At 44.8% G+C, this 27,753-nt stretch overlaps 2 protein-coding genes and 1 non-coding gene across 3 annotated transcripts; 1 reads left to right on the top strand and 2 right to left on the bottom strand.

Moving 5' to 3' along the window:
• Positions 1-6,970: 6,970 nt before the first annotated feature.
• LOC119278038 lies at positions 6,971-8,451 on the top strand. Its single transcript, XM_037559381.1, has one exon. It carries the CDS (start codon positions 7,286-7,288, stop codon positions 8,246-8,248), a length of 963 nt encoding a protein of 320 aa, XP_037415278.1. The 5' UTR covers positions 6,971-7,285; the 3' UTR covers positions 8,249-8,451.
• A 924-nt stretch (positions 8,452-9,375) lies between these two features.
• LOC119279854 lies at positions 9,376-14,007 on the bottom strand. Its single transcript, XM_037560945.1, has 10 exons — positions 13,613-14,007; positions 12,187-12,650; positions 11,911-12,092; positions 11,339-11,419; positions 11,151-11,237; positions 10,937-11,060; positions 10,756-10,827; positions 10,342-10,416; positions 9,768-9,877; positions 9,376-9,674 (listed from the first exon to the last, which is right to left on the bottom strand). The coding sequence occupies exons 1-9, from the start codon at positions 14,005-14,007 to the stop codon at positions 9,780-9,782; spliced, it is 1,578 nt and encodes a 525-aa protein (XP_037416842.1). The 3' UTR covers positions 9,376-9,674; positions 9,768-9,779.
• Positions 14,008-18,346: 4,339 nt separating this feature from the next.
• Positions 18,347-18,417, bottom strand: TRNAG-GCC. Its single transcript has one exon. It is a non-coding gene; the product is annotated as a tRNA-Gly (tRNA).
• Between the last annotated feature and the right edge of the window lie 9,336 nt (positions 18,418-27,753).

Here is a 27,753-nt window from a genome sequence, read left to right as displayed (position 1 = left end):
GGGACGGGGAGGAGGAGGCGCGGCCGGGCGGGGAGGCGGCGCCGCGGTGCGGGACGGGGCGGGGAGGCGGCGCCGCGGTGCGGGACGGGGCGGGGAGGCGGCCGGGGCAGGGCGGGGAGGCGGAGGGGTGGCCGGGGCGGTGCGCGACGGGGTGGCCGGAGGCGGCCGAAGGCGGGCAGTGTGGCCGGAGGCGCGGCGGCGGCTGGATCTGGGGAGGGAGCTGAAAACTCCCTCCCGCGCGAACGAGAAGACGAAACCGGGTCGGGGAGGGGTTGGGCTGCCAACCCCTGTTTCTACAGGCTGGGAAGGAGTATAGGGGTTGAGCCTCTAAAAAAGTTTAAGGGTTTAAGGGTTAAGGGGTTCTATTCTTTGCGATTTTTTCGTCTCAACCCGTAAAAAAGCGGTTATTTTTGAGGGTTTGAGGGTTTAGGGGTACTACTAGTAATGCTCTTAAGGTGGCGGATTTGCTAAGTCCGACATGCTCTTACCTTTTGTTAACGTGTATGGTGTTGTCCTAGGGATCTTAGATATTTTTAGGGAAAATTTCTCACAAAGAAGAAGATATTTTCAAGGAAATCTAGCTTCGTTTAGCCATAGTTCTCTCTAAAATAAGTAAATTATTACATTATTTATCATCTCTCAATAAATGACATACTTGTAATCATTGGTGCCCCGTCCTATTCCCCGCACCATGAAGGCGACACGGGAAACCCTAGCCGCTTTCGTCTTGGGCATTCGGCTAACCAGAATGGTTTGGTTTGGTACTTCGGTTTAATACGAATTTCGGTTTTATAGAATTGATGACTGATCAGTCTTCTACAATTTCCCTAACCAGGAATCCGGTGGATTGATGTTTCATTTCACCGTCGGTTTCAGACCGAAGAAACCAAACAAAAAATGGAACACCATATAGAAGTACACATGCACTAAGAAAAAAGAAAAAAATACATGTATAACTGAAGGGAATGGGAGAGCAGATGCAGTTGTAGCCTGTAGGAGCAGCTCGATAGTAGGCAGGTGCTCGGGAGGTAGGTGCCCTGTAGAGTGTAGGGTGTGGTATTGAGTAACCAAGATGGAGGGATGGAGGATGGAGCGTTTGTGGAAATTTGAGATGGAGGCGGTTGTTGTGGGCGAGAGGTACGAGAAGAGGGAGAAGATGTTGCGTCACCGGCGCTAGTGATGACCCACGCTACACTCTTCGAGGGTAGTATTTCAGTCTACCACTGCCGCTCTAGTCATTGTAGCAGAATGATATCTTGGTGCCATCACCCAACACACATTTTGTTACCTCTACCACCAAGGGAATGGAGTGGCGCCAGATAGTTGTGTCATGCATTCGCAAAAAAAAGATGGTTGTGTCATTATTACTGACAACCATTGGAATCATCTGCTGACAATATTGTCGTGCGAACTAGTAGCAGGGTACGGAGAGATCCCTGGCTCCAAGCCCACCATCAGCTCTTGGAAGAGTGACAATGTCAGAGGTAGCTAAGCAGTTCCTTCGAGCAACCCCCTTGCCTTGCCATAGGAATCCCCTCAAGATCCATCGCTTCGTATTGAGTCAATAAAATCTGACCATTTTAAATCCTGAACTTGTAGAGGTTTGGCGAAACGAACTCCCACGTCAAAATCCTTGTCGGTTGCACCATTAACTATGCAATCTCGGTCTAAATCAAACCTTAGGGTCGTTTCCCAAACGGTGATTGTCGACGTGGTAAAGGATGGTCGTCAAACTTTGGGGTCGTTTCCCAAACTGTGAGGCACGCACGGGGAAAAGACTAGGGCGGCACAGGGAGGCCCAGCCCGCTGTCAGCCACTATAACTGTCGGTGCATGGTAAATTTGTCGAAAAGCCCTCAAGTTCCTTTTACGTAGGAAGCACCTCAAATCTTTACCTAATAATAAAGCAAATTGGGTTTCTTTTGTCCGTCATGGCATTTTTCAGAAAAGTCCTTCTATTTCAGAGAAGTCAACCCGCAGTCCTGTTTTAAGTCAAAACGAATCATTTTCTTTCGTATTTTACACAAAAGTCCCTGTGTTTTCTTGAAGTCAACCCGCTGTCCGGATTTAAGTCACACCCGAACCGTTATTTTACGTTTTTTGAAACCCCCCCGACGTTTTAGATAATTCATCCGCGGATCATATGTAAGTCAAATAAATACTTTTTTAAATCATCCATATCTTTTAAACCGTAACTCTGATTTGAACATGTTATATATGAAATTTGATTAGAAAAATATGTAGAATATGAATATGAGATTATTTTTACCTATTACGTGTTTTTAATATTATTTTGGATTATATTTAAATCAAACAAATGATTTTCTAAATTATCCGTATCTTTTAAACCGTAACTTCGATTTTAACATACTATATATGAAATTTTATTAGAAAAATGTGTGGAATCTAAATATGATGTTGATTTTACCTGTTAAATATTTTTAAAATATTGTTTTGAAAGCAAACTTATAATTTCTAGCGCAAGATCCGTTTTTCTTTCATACCGGCGGCGATCCGGATTGCAAATAAACATCCCACTATAACCACATAGGCAAAATAAAACATCAATAACTACACATGCATACCTCTAAAAAATGTCGCAGGGAAAAATAACAGATTTCTCATCGCGAGAATGAGAGAAAGCGAGAGAGAGAGAGAGAGAGAGAGAGAGAGAGGGGGGGAGGGAGGAGAGAGAGGGAGAGGGAGACGCCTTAGGACTAACCATATTCAAACACGTTTTTTTGTTGTTTTGTGTGAATACCGAGGCCATCACCAGTGAGGGTGAGAAGGAGGATAAGCGGCAACACAAATATGATGCCTCGCAAATATAAAGGAGATGGACCTATTGAGTGATGGTTGTTGGGTTAAGAATGTGTGTTATGTTTTTTCTCCCGCTGCAACGCACGGGCTCTTTTGCTAGTCAAATAAAAAAATGAAAATAATAATGGTACGTGTGGGTTTCAAACAAAAGATCTACTGCTAGTTGGCTAGCGTGAACACCACCGGGCCAAGATGATTCTCTTTAAGATAGCGACACAATTCTTTATGTAATACTCCCTCTATTTCTAAATGTAAGTTTTTGTAGAGATTCCACTATAAACCGCATAAGGATGTATATAGATGCATTTTAAGTTTATATTCATTCATTTTGCTCCGTATGTAGTTCATCTAGTGAAATCTTTACAAAGATTTATATTTAGAAACGGAGGGAGTATATATAACAATTCAGTATAAACACGGACCAAAAAATTTAAAGACGAAATAACATAACATTTAAGGAAATGTTTAAACATTCTAAAAAAACATGATGTCATAAAGGGAAAGGATAAATAAAAGTCTATGTTGTTATTTATCTTGTTCTACGTAAGAAAACTACGCGGGGCATAGGAAGTCGCCACGACATATGCATATCATCACAGAGAGAGTGGGGTGATTCTGACTGAGCAGTCAAATTTTGTAGCGCGAGGAGACCAGCAAACTAACGTTCCCTCAACATAATTTCCGTATAGTACATCGGAAAATATTTTATATACATGCCTATTTTCTTCACACACATTGCTCATTTTTTGTACATATCAGAAATACTTTTATACATGTTTAACCTTTTTTAAATACATGATTAGCATTTTTAAAATATATATTTCTATGTGTATTTTTTCATACACATTCACCATTTGTTCGTATTTAACATATGATTAACATTCTTTTTTCAAACACAAGTATTTGAAACTTTTTGCAAATACCTCTTAAACATTTGTGGGATTGTATGAAACATTTTTTAACATTATTTTCAAATGTGTGAACATTATTCAAATGCAATGCGCAAACACACACGCACGCACGCGCACACGCACGCACGCGCACGCGCACGCGCACGCACACGCACACGCACATGCACACACAAAAATAATTATTCTTCACCCCCTCTATTTTAACGTCAATGCACCGTAATTTTACGTTCCATAATTTTTGTCTTATTTCAAATGTAAAAAGAGATTGTGAGAGAATATATAACCGCCATAAAAATTATGTTACATAAAATTACAAATGTAAAAACATAGTGTAAAATATACATAAAATGCTATTTTTCTTGCCTTATGACCTATATTTTTGTTTTCTTATGCCAAATTTTACTAGTGAATCACTATGAATGTAACTATTTGTATTCCAAATGTAATTTATTTATGAAACGATTGTAAGATTACCACGGGTGAATAATAACTTATTCTGCACCCTGAGTGATGAATACTAAAATATAAGTGTAACCGAAAAACGACAAATGGGCCGGGCCGACGCGGAGGACGGGTGTGCGCCGTGGTCAACACTGCCGCTCCCTGGCCCACCAGTCAGGTGAATCCCAGTTGACATTTGCCATGTCAGCATTTTTATGCCTGAAGCGATGTCAGGGTTAGATTTAGACCGGGATTGCATAGTTCAATGTGCAATCGACAGGGATTTCAACGTGGGGAGTCGTTCCGCCCAACCCCAACCCCTACAAGTTCAAGGTTTAAAACGGATCATTTCGCGGAAAATTCGAATTTGAACCCGAGCTCATCTGCACCTGCGCTCACGAAAAAAATCAAAATAAATACTAAAAAAATTCAAAAAATTCCAAAACAAATTGGGGTCGTGGACAATTTGATGCGTGAGGTACGCTCCAATTTTCAAAACATTTGAACTTCTGCGCAACTCTCAGCAAAAAAGACAAATCGGAGGTCTGTAAAAATGTGTACTGTTCATATACTGTTCTGATCTGATTTGTCTTTTTTGCTGAGAGCTGCACAAAAGTCCAAATGTTTTGAAAATTGAAGTGTACCTCACGCATCAAATTGTCTACCACCCAATTTTTTTTTTGAAATTTTTTGAATTTTTCTGAATTTTTTACGAATTTCTTTTGACCGGGTGCAGATGCACCCGGGCACCGAAACGCCGCTCTCTTCATTTCGCCCCCTAAAATCCATCCTTCCTACACAAAAATGCAGGCCGGCCCAGTGTTCCCCACGTTACTGTTGCTCTACGACGCCGCGGCGGCACACGTTCGGCAACGAGCAGGCTTTCAGGCCTCGGATGCAGCAGGGTGTGGAGTGTGGACCGCCGAAGAGCAACGCGCGGGCAGAGGGAGCCCGTGCACCCCGAAAGCCACGGAGCTGCACGAAGCACGATCAAATCAAACAGGACGTCCCCCCTGCCCCGGTACACGTACGCGATACTTTTTCTGGCTACACACATATGGCCGGTCGCCATGTCGACCGTCTCCGGCACGACCGATGCCCCCTTTGCAAGGACGACCCGGGGCGGCCGGGCGTACGGCTCTAGGACAATCAAGCCCGGCCGCGGCGGCGTGGCGTACCATGGTCCAACCACGGCCGCACGCATGTGCGGGCTCGCCCGGGGAAGCTTCGCTCAACATGGGCATGTGCGCCCGCGTGGCAGTTCGGTTCGTTAGTTAGCTCCGCCGTGCCGATCGTGACGATCTCCGGAAGATCTCCACCGAGGCATGGCTTGGTCGCCACGAATCGGCCTGGCCGCCGTACGCACCCGATGGACGAGCGCACGGCGCCATGCATATCTATCTAATCTAAAAGAGTGAAAAAAGACCCGAGTTTATTCCAGATCTAGTGAAAGCTAGCACGCACCAAACCCCTTGACTAACCAACCGGTCCTTCACATATCTCTTCAGGCTGAAACTTTCTTCCTTGCTAGTGCTCCTACTCTCTAGTTTCAGGCTTGAGACGGAACGAGCACGGAACTAGGGTTTGAGCGGATCCGCAGTCACTTCGCCGTCTCACCCGGCCCAGCTCTCGCACGCACGTCGCCGTCGCCGGTCGCCGCATGCATCCATCAGTCCGTCACCACTCCCAAAAGGCCAAAAGCTTTACACGACAAGGCGAGCGCGCGCCCTGACGCTGACCATTCCGGCCAGATTCAGATGTGGCTTGTGACCACTGACAACGACGACATGTGTCGTCCACAGGTTCACCTACAGCCCTATCCACAGCCAAATGAGCTGCTAGTAGCTCAAGAGTGTTGTCATCTCTTCCTTTCAAGGTTTTCCCCCCTTCTTTTCCCGTTCAGTCCCACGCAGGGGGGTCTTGTCCAAAAGCCCAGTTGTGCCCCATTGACTGCTCTTTTGTCTCACGACCAAGTGTTCCTTTCTCTCTCTCTGACCCCAGAAAAATGGCCAGATTCTGCAGTTAGTTGCCTGCAGTGCACATTTCATCCATATAAGCTGCACAGCAACCGAATTGTGCGCAGCCCCCCTGAGCTGCAGTCCAGTCCAGTGAGTTTAGCCTGCGATCCACCTGACGGAATCCGATACAGTTAATTAACTAACCAGGGAGGATCCTCCCCCTTGTCCCCGGACGATCATCGATCCGTGCTGGCTGTCACACGCATGTGCCACAGCCACACACAAATTCCTAGTAAGCCGTTATTTAGGAGGAGCATATTCGATCTTGTTGCTGGCTGCTGCCACAGCTCCAGCTCGATCAAGTGGGCAACAGGGCATTCAGCAATCCCCCTGCCTGCAAGGTGTTTGGCGCAACACTCACTATCCCCCAGAGGCCAGAAATCCGGCGCCACACATCCCCACATGCCCCTCCATGTGCCAATGCCATGATCTCCAGCATGTTGCCCACATGCCCCTGCTCGCCGTTGCCGCGACCGCCCCGAGCCCCCAAGATAGTAACCCCGAGCTCACTGCACACTACTTACCTGAGGAGCCATCAGCCATGGCCTCTCATCTCGTCAATGCTCATGGTGAAAGTTGGCAGCATAGTAGAGCACTCCGTAGTAGAAAAATGAAGAAAAAAAATAGTATACTCCTAGGATCGGAGCATAGTGTAATGGCCCGCGGAGGAATCAAGGCTAGATCGGTCCCCGGGCCGGACCGGGCCTGCGAGATGGCGCACGCACTTACTCGCTCCAAGCAAGCGATGGCAAGCGGAGGAAGAAGGTTCCTGGTTTAAAACGCCACCCCCCATGCCCATGGGGGGCAAGGCAAGGCAACCCCCCAACTCACTTTCGTGCACAGCTCACTTTCCAGCGCGGTTCGGCTCGCTCGCCAGCCAGCCTACGGTCTCCTGCCCGACTGCCTCCCTCCCTCCCCCCCTCGCCAAACCGAGCTCCGTCATCATGCCGGCTCCGCTGTTGCATGGATCCATGGCGCTCCCCCACCCCCGCGCCGCCGCCTATGTATAGTAGCCTTCCTTGCTAGCCCATCATCGATCCACTCATCCATCCTCTCGTGTCTCTCAGTTCGTCGTAGATAGTGAGGGGCAGACAGGATGCAGGACCTGTTCTCGGTGCCCTCCTGCTTCTCGTCCGGCGAGAAGCAGCTGCCGGACGCGCCGGCGTCCGCGGCGCCGGCGACCAGGTCGGGGCAGAGCGCGGTGACGCTGGTGTACCGCGCGGTGATCTCCGGGCAGAGCCGGCTGGTCACCGTGACGTGGTGTAGGAACCTGCTCGCCCACGGCATGCAGGTGTCCATCGAGGGGTCGGCCGGCGGCGGCAAGGACAAGAGCGGCGGCGGCGGGGGCAGGGAGCACGCCAGCGGCGGCGGCATCGAGGGCGGCGGCGACAAGAGCTGCAGCGCGTGCAAGGTGGAGATGCAGCCATGGCACTTCTGGCGCAAGTACGGGGCCAAGCAGTTCCAGGTGGACGGCCGGCCGGTCGACGTGGTGTGGGACCTGCGGGCCGCGCGGTTCTCCGACGAGCCGGAGCCGGTGTCGGACTACTACGTGGCGGTCGTGTCCGGCGAGGAGGTGGTGCTGCTGCTCGGCAACCAGAACAAGGAGGCGTTCCGGCGGACGGGGGCCCGGCCCTCGCTGTCGCTGGGGGACGCGGCCATGGTGTGCAAGAAGGAGCACGTGTTCAGCAAGAAGCGGTTCCTGACCCGGGCGAGGTTCCACGAGAAGGGCAAGCTGCACGACATCAGCATCGAGTGCAGCAGCGGCAACCTCGGCGGCGGCACGGACGTGGACATGGCCATCAAGATCGACGGCTGCGTCAACGTGCTCGTCAAGCACCTCCAGTGGAAGTTCAGGGGCAACGACTGCATCTCCATCAACAAGATGAAGGTGCAGGTCTACTGGGACGCCCACGACTGGCTCTTCGGCACCGGCATGCGCCAGGCCCTCTTCATCTTCAAGCCCCAGGCCCCCTCGCCGTCACCCGACTTCGACGCCGCCATCGCCGCCGACGAGTTCTCCGATTTCTGCCTCTTCCTCTACGCATGGAAGATCGAATGAGCTCGCTCGCTCGCTAGCTAGCTAGATGTTCTTACCTACATTCGTTTGTTACTACCGCCACATTACAGAGCGGATGATGATGGACATTTCACCATGTTGTGAGCAACATACTACTACCATGTAATGTAACGATGTGCGAGTGTGTAAGAGGGGAGTGAATGTCTGTCTGATTGAGGTTGAGGCCATGCCATTCTCTTCTGTTCCATTGGAGCGTGTTGTGCATGCACATGGAGGATTGGAGCGGAGGGGCACAGGATAGTCCTGGGGGCGAGGAACAGCCTGGTCCTGATGGGGAAACATGCATGGAGGGTGGCGACATGACAGGCAGAAGGGCATATGGCCTTTCCCAATCAATCATGCTGGTTTATCCGGGGGAACTCCAGCTAAGAGAACTGGTCCCTCCTAACTCCTATCTAGCAGTACTCTACTCTACACTGCCTCTGATTTCTTTGTTATCATCTTCCACTCACTTACTTTGACCGGCCTAACTAACAAACTAACATCCCTCTGCTTTCCTCCGTTCAAGAACAAGGAGAGCAGGTATGGACAAGGACACAAGATACTACTAGTGCAATAGCTGTAATTAACTCAGCTGCACTATTGTTAATGGCGACTGGTCAAAGAGTGCACTGTTTTTCACCCAGGTTTTCAGCAATGGTCACATTTGGACCATGCGTAATCCCCATGCCCAAGTTGAGATCTCAGGGATGCCCACTGGGCCAGTTTTAATAGTGCCTAACAGATGCAGATGAAAGGCTACTACTGTGTTTCATACAGACTAGAACAATGATAATTCAAAATGGTGCCCAGGTTCAAGAAAAAAGAAAGTACAGTAGCTCCTTGGAGAACAGGTCAATCATGTAGTAGTACATACCTACCATCAGCTGAGAAGTTGACAAAGTTTTATCCATTCCAATGCTCATGCCTTCCCCATTGATTGACATGCATTGTTTAAACCAGGAATGCTATAGAATCTAGACGAAGAGAATTTGTATGCGTCTTTGTTATGTTATTATACTAGTATACTTGCAATCAACAGCATCCTACGCTCTCCTCATGATTCTAGCATAAAATAGAATAAAATGGGGACTGCTTCGTTAGCAGATAGTCAAATATGCGAACATGGAAAAGTAAACTTGCTGACCAAACAGCCGATATGATGAATGGTTACAAAATGTTTCATACGGTGCTCTTTCCGCACGAACTTAATATGAGGAGAAAGGTTCTCGAGCCTCATACTTCCTAGATAGACAACGCATGATACTTATCGAATTTTGCGATATATCAGTTGACCAAAAAAATCAAACTAACAAAAATATATTATTTGGGCCAAAACCAAACCATTTTGCCAGCGATAATTTGTTTTTCCAATGAGGAGCTTCACCTGAAGGCTTTCCACTAGTTCTGCGTGCTGGTCACTAGTTAGCTGTGATGGAAACAAAAACAATCAAATTAGAGCTATATGGCGTAAGATAAATAGATTGCATTGGCATATGAAGTGATTTGTAGCTTTGCTTACTAGTAAATAAGTTTATTTTCGACCAAAGCCAAAAAACTTGGCCAAGGAAAATTTGTTTTTCCCCTGAGGAGCTTCTTCTGAAGGCTTTCCGCGCGCTGGTTTCTGGTTAGCTGTGATGGAAACAAAAACAACCACATCAGAGCTACACCACACTAAGAAGGTACTCCCTCCGTCCGAAAATACTTGTCATCAAAATGGACAAAAAATGATGTATCTAGAACTAAAATATATCTAGATACATCCCCTTTTATTCATTTTGATGACAAGTATTTCCGGACGGAGGGAGTAACTGCATTGGCATATATATATATATGAGCACAGCAGATTTTGATGCTTCGCCAATTAGCCGCTAGCACAGTAAGTGTAGAAAGAGCAGTCAAAGTGTAAACTGGGCATAAGTTCAATAATGCAAATATAATATTCAAAACAAGTGTTTGATTGTTTCAAGCAATGATAGCTAGGACTTCTTCCTCTCAAAATCAAGGTAAAACCAGACAAAATTGGCGCTCTTGCAGGTGTTGGATTTTATGGGGGGTCTGCCTTTCAAACATAATGGAGGCATTAGAAACATTACCTGAATTGGACTTTTTAGCATCTTGGGATGCCCCTGAAACTGAATTCTTTTGCTCTGGAGGACTGTCCCCAGCACCTAGTTAATTTGAACAACAGGATAAAATTGTGTCAGACCATTTCAGGAAAAATGCATGAGTAAAAATAACCATCATTTAGAACCGGAAGAGCTATTGCTGAAGTTTCATCTGAGTCACAGTTGCTGCAAGAGGCGAAATGTTTAATAACTGAAGTTGCTAACAATGAGCAAAATCGACTCTAATGGCATCGGCAGTAAAACATCAATGATGTTTTAGTTGTAGTAAGAATAGGCAGGTTGCAAATTTATCTTAGACACGGATAGGTACAGTACTTGAAGCAAAGAACTTTCAAAAAAGTAGTTGAGGAACCATGTGAAGATATTATGGAGAAAACTCACCATCTGTGGATGACTTTCTGTAGGTGTTCTTCAAGAACTCGACGAAAGAATGCTCATTGTGATCAAGCATCACTGGTCCAAAACAAGGTCAAAGTTTCCAATAGTTATTACTAACATGATTTTGCAACTTTTCTTTATAGCTTCTTTGCAAATCAACGTCAGACAAAGATGAGTAGATTACATTGTTGAAACAATTCATGCCGTTTATGCTCAGAGGTACCGATCAAGAGCGATCGCACTGCCTCTGTATCTTTCTCTGAGCACATCTTGGAAAGGTTGTTTGTATCTAACAGGATACCTGCAAGCTGAGGGCAAACCCACAGAACATAATCAGGAATGCCAGTATAAATTTAAGCACAATGGTCGCTAGAGCAGGTTAAAAATACACCACCAACCAGAAGTTTCTTTATGTCCAGGCTCTGAAGTAGGGCATAAGCTTCTTCAGAATGGTCATTGGCGAGGAGTGTGCAAACTGAGCCCGCCTAGGAGACAAAAACAAGCATGATTATGAAGTAAATGATGGAACCATATGAATTCTTCATCAGACAAACCAAAAGTACTTAGCACAAGTACACGATATTACCTCACCGTTTGATCTCAAAACATCTTGGCCCACCACCAGCAAGCTGGCCCGCTGATCCATTATTAATCCCTCCATATCAACCTATAATTTGGTTCAGCCTCCCAAAGTCAGCATCATACACAAATCTGCTTTACCCAGGATGTATGTGCAGGAACAAGCCGTTTATAACAAATAATTAGCCGCCACCGCAGCGCATTGCTATCCTCGACATCTTGTGCAGATAAATAAATGTGCCATATACTCATGACGTCCCTCATTTGTTGCTGTGCATATTAACTTGGGCAACACATGAGGTACAGGCTAGCACCCAAACTCGCAATTGCACGAAGCATATATCGGTCATCGCCATTCACTGGAATGGAATGGCGGCCACATGGCACCAATCGGAATTAAGAACACCCACATGGCACTGCGATGAATTGCTGTATAGCCTCATCATCCTTGTCGCCTCTGCCCAAATTATAAACGCCCAATAACTGTGGAACGGGACCTAGACAGTTGTCTGTCGGAGAAGAATCCCATGCTGGCCATCTAAGTACAATCAGGCACCATGGTTGCAAAGCGTGGCCTACCTCGTCGGCGAAGAGCAGGGCCGAGGCGTCCACCCCGACGTGGTAGAGGAGCCAGGCCGCCTGCCTGCACCCCGTCATCCTGCTCCGGCGCATGTTCACCACCGGCACCGCCGCCGCCTGGCCGTCCCCCTTGCTCGACTGCATCCACGCGTAGCATATCGCCGCCACGATCGAGCTCACACCTGCTCCAAATCAACACGACAAATCGCAAGTGAGCGAGCAATACATGGTGGTTAGATTCAAATCAGATAAAACCGGAAGACGAATTAATCTTACTTTTCGAGGCGTCGGAGAGCACGAGCTTCGTGGACCTCGAGCGGGAGGAGCGGTCCCCGGAGGACAGGTCGGCGAGGGCGGCGCGCTGGCGGCGGAGGAAGGCGTTGAGGCGGGCGACGCCGTCGTCGAAGCCGTCGGCGGCGGGGGAGCCAGAGGCGGACGCGTGACGGCGGTGGTGCAGGGGGCGCGGGGGCGCGGAGGCGGTGGGTGGAGAGTTGGACGCCGAGGAGGTGGTGCGGCGGAGCGAGGCGGAGGGGTCCGGGCCGGAGGGGCCGTGGAAGCGGGACTTGCGGCGGGAGGAGTGCGGGTTCGGCGGCAGGGACGGGGAAGGGGACGGCGGCGCCGACGGGGTGGAGGTGTCGGAGCGCGGAGGCGAGGAGATGATGGACGCCCGCTGCAGGATCTCGTCGCCGATGCCGCCCGGCTGCCGGTGCCTGCACGCACACGCCGGGAGGAACAGCGTTCAGCGGCGCCCAGTGGGTGGCGAAGTTTTCCGGCGTGGTTTGAAACCGGGCCACTCATTCATCATAATATGCTTTCGGCCTAGTTAGGCCCATTGAAGCCGAAATACGAAATATGCGAATTCTTTTGTGCAAAAAGTGAGCTGACGATAGCGTTATAAAAACCTCTCAAAATTATAGTTACAAAAAATATTAATTATCATGAAAATAAAAATATTGAATGTGACATTTATAGGCCATATTAATATTTTTAACTGTCAAAAAATTATGTCCCTGGCCAATTTTATAGAAAATTTCACAATATATACAATACGAAATAAATGAAATATGATTGATCTAACAGACTTTGTTGGTATAATGGATGCCGGTATTATTTCTACAAACTTAATCAAAGATAGAAATGTTTGACTTTAAAAAATTAATACACTTCATAAAAAAATGGAGAGAGCATTTTTTCGCATAGTACTAGATAGTAGAAAATAAACCGAAAATGCCAAATGGAGGCCAAATTTAAAAACTTCCAAATTCAAACGTTTTAGTTTCAAAATGTTTTGAAAACAAATACATGTACCTGTGTGTAAATTTTCAGGTCGAAATATGTTGAAATGCGAGTTACACAAAAAATGCATATCCATGGTTTTTTAGCATATGTATTGCTCATCCTCAAAGTCCATAATTTTTTTGCAGCTCGCAATTCAAGATATTTCATCCTGAAATTTTTCAGGCACATACAATTACATCCTTGTATGCATGTTTATTTTATTTTTCAGATTTTTTTTAAAACTGAAAAGATAGAAATTTTAAAATTAAGACCTTCATGAAGCTTGGTTTCCAAAATGCCCTCATCAAAATATACGTGTATAAAAAAATGAGCTGTGAGACGACACGATGTTGTGCACCAAAAACTACAGATCACAATGCATCCGTGGCGCGCGCATATGCACGAACGGAGTGGTGCGATATACCTTCTCGCGGAACGTGACATGGGGTCCCGCCGGTCGAGCGCCGGCGAGGGCTCCGTGCCGTTGCCGCCGGCGAACTTGGGCACCTGCCTAGACGGCGAGCCCATCCTCCCCGGCGACCCGGACCCGACCATCATCCTCTTCGCCTCCTCCAGCCACTCCTGCGTCTGCTTGCTCGCGTTGCTGGCCCTGCTGCCGCCGCCACTACGGCCGCCTTCGCTTTCCGCCCTCTGCGGCTTCTTCTCCGACGACTGCTTCTTCTTGCTGCTGCTGCTGCTCTCGCCCGTGAGGTCGTACGCGGGGGAGCCGGCGGCGACGGCGTTGTGCTTCACGCCGACGGTCCCGAAGAACCAGTCGTTCATGAAATCCGTCAGGTCCGGTGTCCCGTCCACCTCCATGGCGGCTAGCCGAGGAGGACGACGACGACTCCCGTGCGTACGAAGTGTTCTTGCTCTTTTTTGTTGCTGGCACGGCTTCCGATTGGTAGACCGGGTGTGGTATGGTGTTTCTAGGGTTTGATGACCATGGAGTGATTAACTGGTAGGGTTAAATTTGCTGCGGAGAGCGCGTCAAGTAATCCACGACCGCGTGCCCGGCCGGCGGCCGGCGCGCGTCTGCCTTGTACCGTAGCGGCGAGTGATCATTCCGAGGGCTTCTTTTTTGGCAGATGGAGCTCGGTGAAGAGACAACGGGCGGCTCCGACGGTCGGCCCTTGGCTTGGCTGTCTTTGCAAACGTGACAGATTACTCAATAACACACCGTCCACGGCACGCACGTATTTTTTTTAACACAGGGCAGATGCAGATACATATGCACGTATACTCAACTCTATAAATACATGCACGCACATTCTATCTCTATAAGCACCTTCGAAAGAATGAGCGGCGCGTCATCTTGAGATTGATGAAGTCGTCACTCCTTCGTAGTCGACGGGAGTCTGCCCTCACTGAACGCACATTACCGAAAGGTTTGAAATAAATTCAGAAAAATGCGAACACCAAAATCGTTGAGGCTTCAACTTTGGTGGTTTAGGAATACCACTGTCCTCCTAATCATTCAACCACAGGTTGGTTCCTGGTTCTTTTTTTCTCTGACAGTTACGGCACACATGTACTTCATTTTATTTTCAGCAGTATTTCTTTTTCGCGAGAACTACACCCATCTCGCTACACGTTATTCTGCCACGCGAGCATACTGGGGCGGACCATTTAGTCTGTTTTTTCTTGTTCTCTAGGTTTTCGATTGAACTCGTTGTTGGTTTTCTCATCTTAATGTTGGTTTTTGTCTGGTTTTCTTCAAAAAATAATCAGGCTTCTTTTCTTTCTTCACTGTTTTTCTTTGTTTTTCATCGGGCTTCTTTGTTTCTTTTTCTTTAGATTGATTTTTTTTCTTTTCTTTCTTTTTTAATTTGGGTTTTTGTGTTTCTTTCTCAGTTTTCTCCCTTGCTACAGTGTTGGGCCAGTCTAGAATTGTAGCCTCGTTTTCACTGTTTTTGCTGTTTTGTAATGGCTTTCTTTGGGTCTTTCTTGGTTTTTTCTTTGATTTTATTTGTTTCCACTATTTTGCTCTTGTTTTCTCCATTTTTCTTTGGCTTTCACTGTTTTCTTTCTTTAGCACTGGTTTTGTTCGCTTTTCTTTGTTTTTTTTTCTTTTTTGCTTTGTTTTTCTTTGTTCTTTTCGTTTGTTTCCCCTGTATCATTGGGCTTTTTTCTTTTGTTTTCAGCTCATGTCTATTTCTTTCACAAGCAATGTACATTTTTCGCATACATCATGAGTGTGTTTTTATACACATTTAACTTTATTTTCAAATACATGTTTTGATATCTATTTTTTTCCCTATACGTTGTATATTTTTTGTATACATCTGAATAGTATTATTATACATATTTAACATTTTTCACATACATGATTAATAATTTGTTGAAATGGATTTTTTTTCTATTCTTTTTCATACACATTCTACATTTTTGTATGCACTGGAAACATTCTTTTTATACATGTTTAAAATTTTCCAAATACATTATTAACATTATTTTCTCAAATATTTTTTTGATGTCTGCTCTTTTCGTACACATTTGTACATTTTTTTATACACCGGAAACGTTATTTTTGTACACGCTTAGCATTTGAAATTACATGATTAACATTGTTTTCAATTACATTTTTCTATGTTTATTCTTTTTTTCATACACATATAACTTTTTCGTATACATCTGAAACATTATTTTTACATACAGGTACTCCCTCCGTCCCATAATATAAGAACGCTTTTTACAGTAATATAGGTTAAAAACGTTCTTATATTACGGGACGGAGGGAGTAACATTTTTCAAGTAATCTTTTTTGAATACACGGTAAAAAATTCCAGGATACACGGTAACATTTTTAAGTAAATGTTTTGAACACTCTTTCGAATACACTGTAATATTTCCCATGTCAGGGAGTGGATTGGTTATGTGTTGTGGTTCGGCCTACTCACAGGTGAACATGGTGCTCCTACACTTGATAGAAAAATCTCTAAATTCACCCTGCAAAAAAAAAAGGAAAATCTCTAAATTCATGAATATTTATAAAATTCCTGTGTTTTTGACATTCTGGAAATTTCTTTTGAAATCTAAGAAAATTTCTAAAATCATGAACATTTTTAAATTCACGAACCTTGTATGAATTGAGGGGACATTTTTTGTGACCATTACTAAATTTATGAACATTTATTATTATTTTTACAATTTTTAAAAGTTTGTGATTTTTATTGGAACATTTTAAGTTTCCTATCTACCATTTTTTTGGTTTTCCTTCCTCGTTATTTTTTCCTTTGCTAGTTTAGATGGACTGAGGCCCGATAGGGGGACTGGCCAGCCAATCAAAGCAAGCGTCAGGGCAGTGCGTGTTTGGTCGTCCTTCGATGCGTGCTGCGCTGAATAAGACCTCCCGCGTGTGAGTTATCTCATTGTCGCCGCTTTCTTCGTCTTCCCATTGGGCTCCTCGGGCGATGGATTCGTCGTGGAAAACTTATGTCGTGCTGGCTCTGGGGGAGAGTTAGAACGAAAAGACAAAGAGATGGAGCTCCAGCCCAACATGAGCACCTATCAAACATTGTAGCTAGGCCTTGTGGCAGTAAATTTACATGTGCCAGCAATTATGGAAGATAGAGAAAAGGAAGGTCCATTTCGACGTATATGGTCTGATAGTCAATTCAGTTTACGTAGGATGAAAACCGATGATACATCTGAACACCAACAACTAGCGATGGAAACACCGAACCGAACACAATAAATCGATAAATCAGAAATATCGATCAACTCGCGATGGTAAAAGTGCTCTCCTCGAATCATAATACTTCAAAAAGAATAGCTTAAAATCTCGGCGGCAAAGCGGGCCTTACGCTCTAGTCATTCCAACCCGCATGACGATCTTGACACCATTGAACAATAGTTTTGTACACGCTAGCAGGATGTGTATGCGGCGACACGCCGTACGGTGTAGTTGTTCTGGAAGTGGTTATTGCTAGTATTATAATTTGATTCGTTGTTAGGTTACATGGCATGATGGATAGAAAATGATCTATCTCACTGAAATATACTCCCTCTATAAATAAAGAAATATAAGAGCATTTAGATCACTACTTTAGTGATCTAAACACTCATATATATTTTTATGGAGGGAGTACATAACAACAATCACAGTACAAAAGAGTTCCAGCTAATGCTTTTATCAGAAAAATAAGCAACAATCTTGCACGGTGATTTTGCCAGAACATTATTGGTAACTATTATATAACTGGACATGATACATGTTGTCCATGTAACTTTCAGAGACATTTCACAACATGCCCTGGCAGCTTTTGTAGAACCTGCATTTTGATAGAACATTATTGATAACTATGAGATAACTGAACTAAGCAAGGAGAATTTTCAAAAGAAAAAAATGTATGTAATGACACTATGAAACAACTGCCCAATAACTGCAATATAACCACCATGGTAATTTGATAGACTGAAAAAAATTATCTAGAATTGTGACCCTATTGCAGGTTGCAGCAATAGGGTATCTAAAAACAATGAATCGACTCCAATACATCTAGTCAAAATTGGTACATCATTCAGAAAAGTGGAGAGGGGTTGTGTTGGAAATAAAAACGCCCCAAAAATTCTGTCAAAAACCACCACAAAAATACATCCCTATATCTGACAAAAAAAAATCCATCATCTTTAGCTCATCTAACGAAACCACAGGGGCGCATTGTCTGGATGTAAAGCCGTATTTCGCCGGATTGAAACCCACGCTGTAGAACATCATCAAAAATCGACCCCCGCATGAACCAAAAACAATTGCGAGTAGAGGGGATGAACCACACTTGAAGTTCTAGGTTTGACTAAATCTATAGAAAAATACATTAAGACCTAGATCATCAAGCTAGTCCATGAGATTATGTATATGATATATTCCCACAAAAAAGATTATTTATGAAACATATTTTCACAGTACGTGTTTTTGGTGTTCTAGACCCTACCACACTTTTCTGTAGAATTGAACAAACTTAAAAGAAGTTTGACTTAGGGTAAACTTATCACTTCATTTATTTTGAAATGGAGGGAGTAAATTTATATCAACAGTCAGACAGTGACATTAGTGACAAGGCCCAGGGAAATGAAAAAGAAAACGCACAGTGACAAGGCCCAGGGAAATGAAAAAAAAAACCTCACAGTGTTCAAGGCCCAGGGAAATGAAAAAAAATGCACCAGCCGGGAATCGAACCCGGGTCTGTACCGTGGCAAGGTACTATTCTACCACTAGACCACTGGTGCCTTGATGCATCTGATTTGTTTGCAAAGCTCAGCAACTGAGACATAGCAATGCTATGGTTGGAAACCAGATAGTGCCATGTATCCATGTATCTCAGTGTTGGCAACTAAAAGCTTTTAATGCGTGCATGTCGGATCCACATACTACATCACTCTTAAGGGAAGATGCTAACGTGTCATAATGGAAGACAGGAAGTTTACCTCATTGCAGACGAGCTACCCTAACATGGCACATAAATCAGCAGGAACTCATTCAGAGAAAAATCTGTTATGAGCAAACAGACCACAATACAGTTGTTTTCTTCTAGAGAAAAAGGTCAAGGCCCGACTTTACAAATAAAACCAAATAAATGGCAGAGTAGCATACACATCGAACAGAGGTCCGATTTATGTAGTGAAAAGATCCATTAAAGCGTACAGCATAGGGGCACAACATCCCTTGGTAACGAAGCCTGCCCTTAGTAATGTCCAGGGATGAAACCTGTAGCAAATGAAGCCTGCCTTTGGTAAAAAAATAAATCGAGCAAGTAGCAAATGAAGCCTGCCCTTGGCAATGGCCGGGGATTCAACAGTTAGCTGGTTGAAGACGCCTTTCAACCGACGGATCACGGATGGATGCTCCAGCAAAAACGAGGATAGTCCCTGCAGTATCTGTTTTCGAGGATGATTTTAAAAACACCTATGCGTGTGTGGGATGCTTTTTTTTTTTGAGAATTCTTTGCATTGAAATCATGAAACAATACAAAATAGTTGACCCTTACAAGCACACTGAAACGCAAACACAAAGGACCATAAACACCTAGAGTACCCTAAGACAACCATAACACAAGAAGATCTCCGGAGCTCTGTGTCATCATCCCTGAATCTTGAGAGAAGACCCCTGCAGCAGAAAGATCTGCAACCAGGCGCAAGCAGGTCATCATCTTCGACCACGGAACAATTGCCGCCCCGCTGCTTCCTCCTTTCTTGACACCAGCGCTGAGAGGGCATGGACATCAATCCAACGCACCTGCAACAGTCGCCGCCATCTTTGGCTTTGAGTATCGCGAAAAATGTCCCTTCCGGAAGGAAGAGAACTCGAGTCATCCGACCGGTCCAGCACCGCGGGCGGGCCATCCACCCGGGCAAAGCAGAATCTCCCTCCAGCATCAGCGCAGAGGAAGGAGAAGAACAGCAGCAGCAAATCATACCGACAAGGAAGAAGAAGGGTCTTCGTCTCCCTGCATCCATCGCCCATCTGAGGACCCAAACGGCTAGTGCCAATGGACCTCCAATCACCATAACCCGCGACCTCGACGAGATCCAGGGATCCCCCACCCCGCTGGCTCCTAGACGAAGGCCAAAGCCTCGCCTGACCGTGAACGGAGCCCGAAGAAACTTATTCCGGCGCGACACCACCGCAACGGCCTCGGCAGCGTCACCCTCAACCCTAACCCTACCACACACACCTAGCGGACAGACCCGAGGTTCCCCCTCCCTCCTGCGGCCGGAGCGGCCGACGGAGAGAGAGGGAATCGGCGACGCCACCGGCAGCGCGCAGGGAACCCTCGTCGCCTTCTTGATCTCCTGTGCGATCCTACTTTCCCGGAGCCGTGTGGAATGCTTGGCTGTGTGATAAGTTCCTATCGCTTTTGCTGGTAGTTTATCGCGTTTCCCTTCTTTTGGTTAGTTATTAAATGGAAATGCAAAGCAACTACTATACGAAATAAGAGTGCAATCTTGTATATGCCAATAATTTGTATGAAAAAGATATATGAAGATTTTCACAATATGTAGGGCATATTTGCTAACCGATCTTGTTTACTCCATTCAAAATTAACAGCAATAGAAAATAACGTGCACAGGAGGAACTGAGATTGTACCTGCTGTGCCCATGGATTGAAATATAAGAAGTCAATTCACGGAAATTAACAAAAAAAAATTTGAGGGAAGGAAATTAACATTAATACTGTATGAAATTGTTCAACTGGCAAGCATACCCTCTTCCAGATACAACATTTTGCGACAAAATTACAATAACTGGCAAGTGATAAAAATATATTGCTCCTTCTCTGTGCTAATTTAGAAACATCTTTCGACCGCCCCTGAAAATTGAAAAGGGTGAATGTCAAGCTCCTTTTCATGACGAACGTGCATAAAGGTTAAAATGCACCAAATTTCAGAAACATGGTCATACAGCTCACTTGAACGATTTAGCTGACAGCAAAATGGCGGATGCAAATTTAGCAAATACCTGAGATGCGAACTTTGTTTATCAACCAGCACAAAAGATCTTGTTGTGCATAGATTAATACTCAGGAGAAACAGAGGGGGCTCAAAAAACACCATTCAGGACTGGACTTATTTCATGTGTCAACTCCAAAAGAGGATACCTGGTGCAAGCTTTTTGTATTTGAGAATAATATTTGTAGATACGGCCCTCAATATTTTGAGATGAGCTATTATGACCACCACAATACCATGGGTGGAAAAGCCCTTAATTTTTCAGTTTACAACAGTACAAATTTCATACATGAACTAGCTTTCTAACCTTCTAAACTATTAACACTTACACAAAACTAAAACCCATAGATGACCACAGTTGGCTGTACCAAATTCTAGCAGAATTCGCCACAGCAAACTGAAGGTGAAAGACAACCAAATACATGAACCACTGCACAAACATGCTGGATGTCATGAATCACGTGAAAATAGTTACATTCCTCGTTCAATCCAATAGAATCCTCCTCTTCATCACCTTTGCCCCGTCCAGATCTTGGTCCTTGGGAGTTGAGACCATGATACAATGTATGCTGCTTCAACTATTTTTCTCCAGATAACAGAATATTCAGTTAAGAGTAAAGCAGATTAAAACTAGAGTCAGCATGAGTACAATAACCATGAATCAAGCAGCTAAAAGGGAACTACGTCCTGTGGTAGCCGGGATATGAGTTATCCAGTGGAATGCGTCCACAGCAAAATCCAACCTACCCATTCTGCAAAATTAGTATCAAAGTCTGGTTGGCAGGTTGTATGATAATAATACAGAAAAATTCAAGCAGATGACCGAGATCCCTGCTTCAAACAGACTGTTGGCTCAGTCGAGCTTCAAGACAGGATTCTTCTTTCATTCGGGCATGCACAACCATCGGGTTGAATTTATCCATAGCACCAGCTATCTTCCGCAACGTGCAATAGGGCAGCAGCTATCACAGCTGAATGGCGGGATCGCGGATGCTATGGACAAATTAAACCGGATAACTGGCTCCCTCTTTCAAACTGATTGCCGGCTCACTGAACTCCAAGCAAGGCTTCTTCTTTCAGTCGTGTATGCACGACCATCGGGTTGAATTTATCCATAGCACCAGCCATCATTCCCATCGTGCAAAAATGCGCAAGATGGCTGGCTGATGCTATGGACAAATTCAACCAGAGGGTTGGCTCCCTGCTTCTGCTTTGGGGGTTGATGAGGGCACCGGCGCGCGGCCGTCCAGAGCGCGCTCTGGCATCGGAGCGGGCTGGTCCGGCCATCGGCCGAACAGGTGGTGCGCGTCCGCCCGCGAAGAGGGTCCGGAGCGCGCGCGCGCTTCGTGGAGGAGGGGCGTCGGAGCAGAAGCGAGAGTAACCTCGAACCGCGCCGCCGGCCTTGGCTGCTTGGATGCGCGCGGGGCGGCCGCCGCCCTTCTCCGTGGTACTCTCGCGTTAGGGTTTGCCGGAGGGCGCTGCTATATATCTACGACCATGTACGGCGCCGCTGACCCCCCGTTCCGCTTCCGCTCACGCCCTGTTTTGGTCCGACGGCCCAACGGCCCACACGCGCGATACGTAGGCTTGTGTCGTGGATAACAACGAGAGCTCCTGTATGCCGCTCTCTGCGGCAAAGAGGCGTTGTTGCAGCGGGTCTCCGACTGGGCCAGCCCATGACCATTAAGCGAGACTGATTAGTGAGCACCATCAGTCTTTAAGAACAAATGCACAGCGCAGATACGAATTATTTTCGGAATTTTGAGTGCATTTTAAAAAAAGAACTGAGAGTTTTGTGAAACACAAACACTTTTTAAATTTGATATTTTTAGCAAAACTCAAACATTTTCGAAAAGCAGGAACATTTTTCGAAATCATGAACGCTTTTTCTGAAAACAGGAACAATTTTTTAAATTCGAAAACAAAATTGGGAAATGCAAACATTTTTTAAACTCCCAGTCAAAATTTGAAAACACTAAAAAAACTGAAATTTGTGAAAATTTTTCGAAACTCCAAAAAAGTAAAACATTAACCTTTTAAAAAATATGTGAACATTTTTTTAAATGGGAACATATTTTGAAATCCCAAACTTTTTCGAAAAGTTGTGAATTTCTTAGAAAAAACATAAAATACACGGTTTTTTTGAATTTATGAACAAAATTTGGTAACAGGAATTTTTTTAGAAGCAAGAGCATTTTTGAACATTTTTATAAAATTAAATAAAGTTGAAAACCGTGAAAAAAGTTTATATGTGAAAAGTTTTTGAAAAATGGGATCATTTTTAAAATTTATGAACAAAATTTTAAAACACGGTCTTTTTTGAATTTTGATCATTTTTTAAAAGCATGAATATTTTTCTAAAAATAATATTAACTTGAAAACAAAAAAAATAAAGTAAATGTCAAAGAAAAATGAAAAGAAAAAGAAACGGGAAAACCAAAAAAGAAAAAGAAATAGAAAACCTGGTACAAGGTTTCAGGAAACCTTGAAGGTTCCCAAAACCGGTTAGGTTGTAGGTACGCTCTGTAAGCAAACCGGTCGGCCCATCGCGTTGCTTCAGCCGCTCGCCTATGTAAACGCTAGCACTTTGACGCATCTTGCGTCAATAGGATTTCACGATAACAATCTCTCTTTGGGCTTTGATTACAAACATTCTAATAAAAATGACATGCCTACCAGGGATTAAAAGCTTTTGTTGATGCGGGTTGGAAGGAAAAAAACCACAACACGTCGGTTATCTGTTAAAGAGCTACTATTTCTATAAACTTTTATACGCGTTTTAGTTCACTAGAGAGGAGTACAAGGTAAATTTAAACTTCTTTCATGCGACATGTCTAAATGGGATCGCAGACTTTTGGTAATGTTTGTAGAGCGGTCAAAGAATGAAACGTGAACTAGAGATATTTTGAGGGATTCCGGTCCTATCTGCTCCATCTTCTCATTAACTAAAGCTTACAGAGCAGCTGGTGGAGTTGTATTATCGATAGGAAATACTATGGAAGCATATTTCTCATTAACTAAAGCTTACAGAGCAGCTGGTGGAGTTGTATTATCGATAGGAAATACTATGGAAGCATATTTCTCATTAACTAAAGCTTACAAAGCAGCTGGTGGAGTTGTATTATCGATAGGAAATACTATGGAAGCATATATCTCATGTGGACTGGTTAGTTGGTGGAGATGAACATGAGGTATTGTCATCTCATAGCCACCATGAGAAGAAGGAAGAACATCATCAAATCTTTAAAGAAAGGCAATGGCAACGTTATAGCCGAGATCAATGAAATTGAGGAGATGGCAACAAAAATTTATTTGGAGTTATACACTTCGCAAGGGGTGAGTAATATGCAAAAAGTACTTGGTTTTGTCCCAGACAAGGTTGCCGTTGCAATGAACACCTCCCTAAATGTGGCTTATAGAGAGGAGGTAAAGAATGCATTGTTCCAATTGTTCCCATCTAAGGTTCTGGGACACGGTAGATCTCCGGCTCATTTTTTGTGCAATGATGAGGTGGTTAAAGAAGTTCTCCATATAGTAGAAGGTGTGGACAATCCAACATACATCAACAATACATATTTGGTTCTTATCTCGAAGGTTAAAAGCCCCACTTCTCTACCCTATTTTGTACATTAGCTTAAAGAGATTTTACCAGAGATTATTTCACCTGAACAATCAACTTTTGTGTCGGGCCATCTAATGACGGACAATAGTTTGATAAAAAGAAAATGCAAAGCGAAAAAAGAGAGAAAACCGAGGAGAGTAAAGAAAGAACGAGACCCACAATGGGCCCGGCCCAAGCGCGTTGGTTAAGAATTTTCCTAGCGAAACCATGTTCACCTAAAAAAAGCAAAAACATGTGTTTGGGTCGTAATAGGATTCGGGGATACTCTATTGCGGGCATAGGTCGAGGGTAGGGAGAGTATCAGGTGTTACCACCTCCCAAATGCTCCCATGGTACCATTTCAAAAAAAAATGTCTCAAAAAATTCTGGATGTTCACATTGCATGAATGTACAACCCCTAAAATTTAAGGTCCAAATTCTAAATACACATTCAGAAACAAAAAAGACAATTCCGAATGTGAATATTGGCATTTGGACTCTTGTCTTTTTTACACTATTCATGCTGGATTTGTCTTTTTTGTTTCTCAATGTATATTTCAAATTTGGACCTGAAATTTTTAGGGATTGTACATTCATGTGACGTAAACATCCACAATTTTTTCAAGAATTTTTTGAAGCATTTAAAGTTTAATTCTTTGAAACGGTATTATGGTATTTTTGTGATATTTTTCCAGCGTAGTACATGGGCATAGGTTGAGGGTAGCGCTCAAACGCACCCATGTGTGATAATAGGCCGGCCCACCTTAACGATGATAGGACAAAAACACGTAGATTTGCCATGACCCTAAATTGCTATGTAAAATAATCTTAACAAAGGGAATAGTGCATAAATTTGGTAGCACAAAAGTACATAAAATTGCCATGTAAAATAATCTTAACAAAGGAATTTTTTTGCATCAATTTGGTAGCACAAAAGCAAATAAAATTGCCAGGAAGATAAATTGCCCTGGCATCGCATATTTAATAAAAAATGATATACATAAAAACATGGTAACATGGCAAACTATAGAAATAAAATCAAGAATAACATGACAAAATTAGAATTTCAGAGATAACATTATATATGCACAAAAATAGGCAGGAAAAGGGAGCTTGTATAGGAAAAATAAAAAAGGCGAAAGTGATAGGAAAGATGAGTTCGTAATGGAGAAGAGACAAAAGCGATGATAAATTAATTTCAGATAATAGGCCGGCCCACCTTAACGATGATAGGACAAAAACACGTAGATTTGCCATGACCCTAAATTGCTATGTAAAATAATCTTAACAAAGGGAATAGTGCATAAATTTGGTAGCACAAAAGTACATAAAATTGCCATGTAAAATAATCTTAACAAAGGAATTTTTTTGCATCAATTTGGTAGCACAAAAGCAAATAAAATTGCCAGGAAGATAAATTGCCCTGGCATCGCATATTTAATAAAAAATGATATACATAAAAACATGGTAACATGGCAAACTATAGAAATAAAATCAAGAATAACATGACAAAATTAGAATTTCAGAGATAACATTATATATACACAAAAATAGGCAGGAAAAGGGAGCTTGTATAGGAAAAATAAAAAAGGCGAAAGTGATGAGGAAAGATGAGTTCGTAATGGAGAAGAGACAAAAGCAATGATAAATTAATTTCAGATATTTTATATGCACAAAAATAGCAAGGGAAAAGGAAATAAAGGCGAAATGACAAGAAAAAAAAAAGCAAAGCCCATGTGTCATACGCTGTTAGGTCTGATGGCAACTGGAATTTAACCTTAGGTTGGAAATACTATGAGATCCAAACCTTAACCCATTTGGTATTTATAATTGCGTATCGTGCAATACCGCACAATCCGTCGCCATCAAACCCGTTTTGGTGTGCTCCGTTAGGGCACATTCAACATGCCATCATTTTCTCTTATAAACAAGGCCACGTACATGTAATCCACCGATGTGGGACTATTAAAAAAAGCAGCCCTCTCTCTGATGCGGCGGACCAGTAGACATCGTACAAGGGCGGAAGGGCCGGCATGCGTGCTCTTATTATCCCCGGCCCATACGCACGAATCAAATATCCAAAATACCAAGCGGGCTTGTCTCAAAAAAATAAAAATAAAAAACAAGCGGGCACGCCGCAAATGAGGCGCGGCACGGCGGAGCGACTGGTATTTTGAAGTGGTAGCGAATTGCCGGAAGCCCGCGCAGCTGCAGAAGAGCGCGGTAGCTGCATCAGTGCGCGCAACCCTCGTCGGTGGCAGGCGCCACTCTCAGCTCCATGTGTGCACCCTCACTCCAACCCTAAAATTGCCCCACTCTCTTTTTTATCCACTTCTTGCTTATTCACTGAGAGTGTTAGAGAGTATAGAGAGGGAGATTGGTGAAATTGTTATTTATTGCTTGAGCCTCGTGGGCACATACAAGCGAGAATAATTCAAATGAGGCGCGGCACGACGAAGCGACTGGTATTTTGAAGTGTTAGCGAATTGCCGGAAGCCCGCGCAGCTGCAGAAGAGCGCGGTAGCCGCATCAGTGCGCGCTGTTGGGAAACCGGCCCACCACGAGGGTGGCGGCGGCTAGCGCACGAAGCGCTCGGGATAGCCCCTTCCGTTTCTTCCACTTTATATTAAGTGGGTACTTATCCCTTAACCCCTACCTTTATATAAAGCAATGAGGAGCCATCATTGATTAATAAAGCTGGTCTTTTTCATATCTCTCTGTGTTATTTACTTTCGTGTGTTCGACTACTTCGTCTACGACGCTCGCTCTTGCTTCGCAACCTCGGACCGGACTCGCCGGCGGAGTTGCGGAACACGTTATCAGCACGCTTCGCTCCATCAACTCTCCGTCAAGCCTATGTCAAGCTTGCATCATGCAGGCTTTCGTCGATCCCGCGGAGGTATAAGATCCGATCTCCACTTTTGCAAAAATGGCTTCATCTCGTTACTGCGATTCTGTGCGATTAGTTTATTTTTCCGGATAAATCTACGTATGGTGTGGATTTCTCTCCCAAGAACTGAGCGGTCGAATACGTCACCGACCAATGTCGATGTTCTTGGATCAAGAGAGATTGTTGACTACACCCTAGGGAGACAGTGATTACACGTACTCCAGATGAGCACGGCACCGCCGCGTTGTACCCGACGTACACGCGTTGTTACGTCCTAAAGACGCATGATCTTGCCATCCCGAGGCAGATGACGATGTGCCCAGCCGCCGCCGGCGTCGCCATGGCCCTGCTGGCCGTCCCCGTCGCCGAGCGCTCGGCTTTCATCGCCGCGCTCGGGTGCCTGCTGCACGCGCAGCCGCGCCGCCCTGCTGGCCGCGCCGTCCCGCTGGCCGCCCCGCTGGTGGCTGCTGCCCGCGCGCCATCTTGCCTCCCGCCCCGCTGGCCTCGCGCCGTACTGGTGGCTGCTGCTCGCGCCCGCCTCGCGCCCTCGCTGGCCGCGCCGCCCTACTGGTGGCGGCTGCCCGCGTGCCGTGGCCGCGCGCGTGCGAGCCCTGGCCGCCGCCGT

This window comes from Triticum dicoccoides, chromosome 3B, assembly GCF_002162155.2.
Source record: "Triticum dicoccoides isolate Atlit2015 ecotype Zavitan chromosome 3B, WEW_v2.0, whole genome shotgun sequence".
NCBI classification, from domain to species: Eukaryota; Viridiplantae; Streptophyta; class Magnoliopsida; order Poales; family Poaceae; genus Triticum; species Triticum dicoccoides.
The sequence above is the reverse complement of the archived record's forward strand: the minus strand, read 5'-3'. Positions and strand labels throughout refer to the sequence as shown.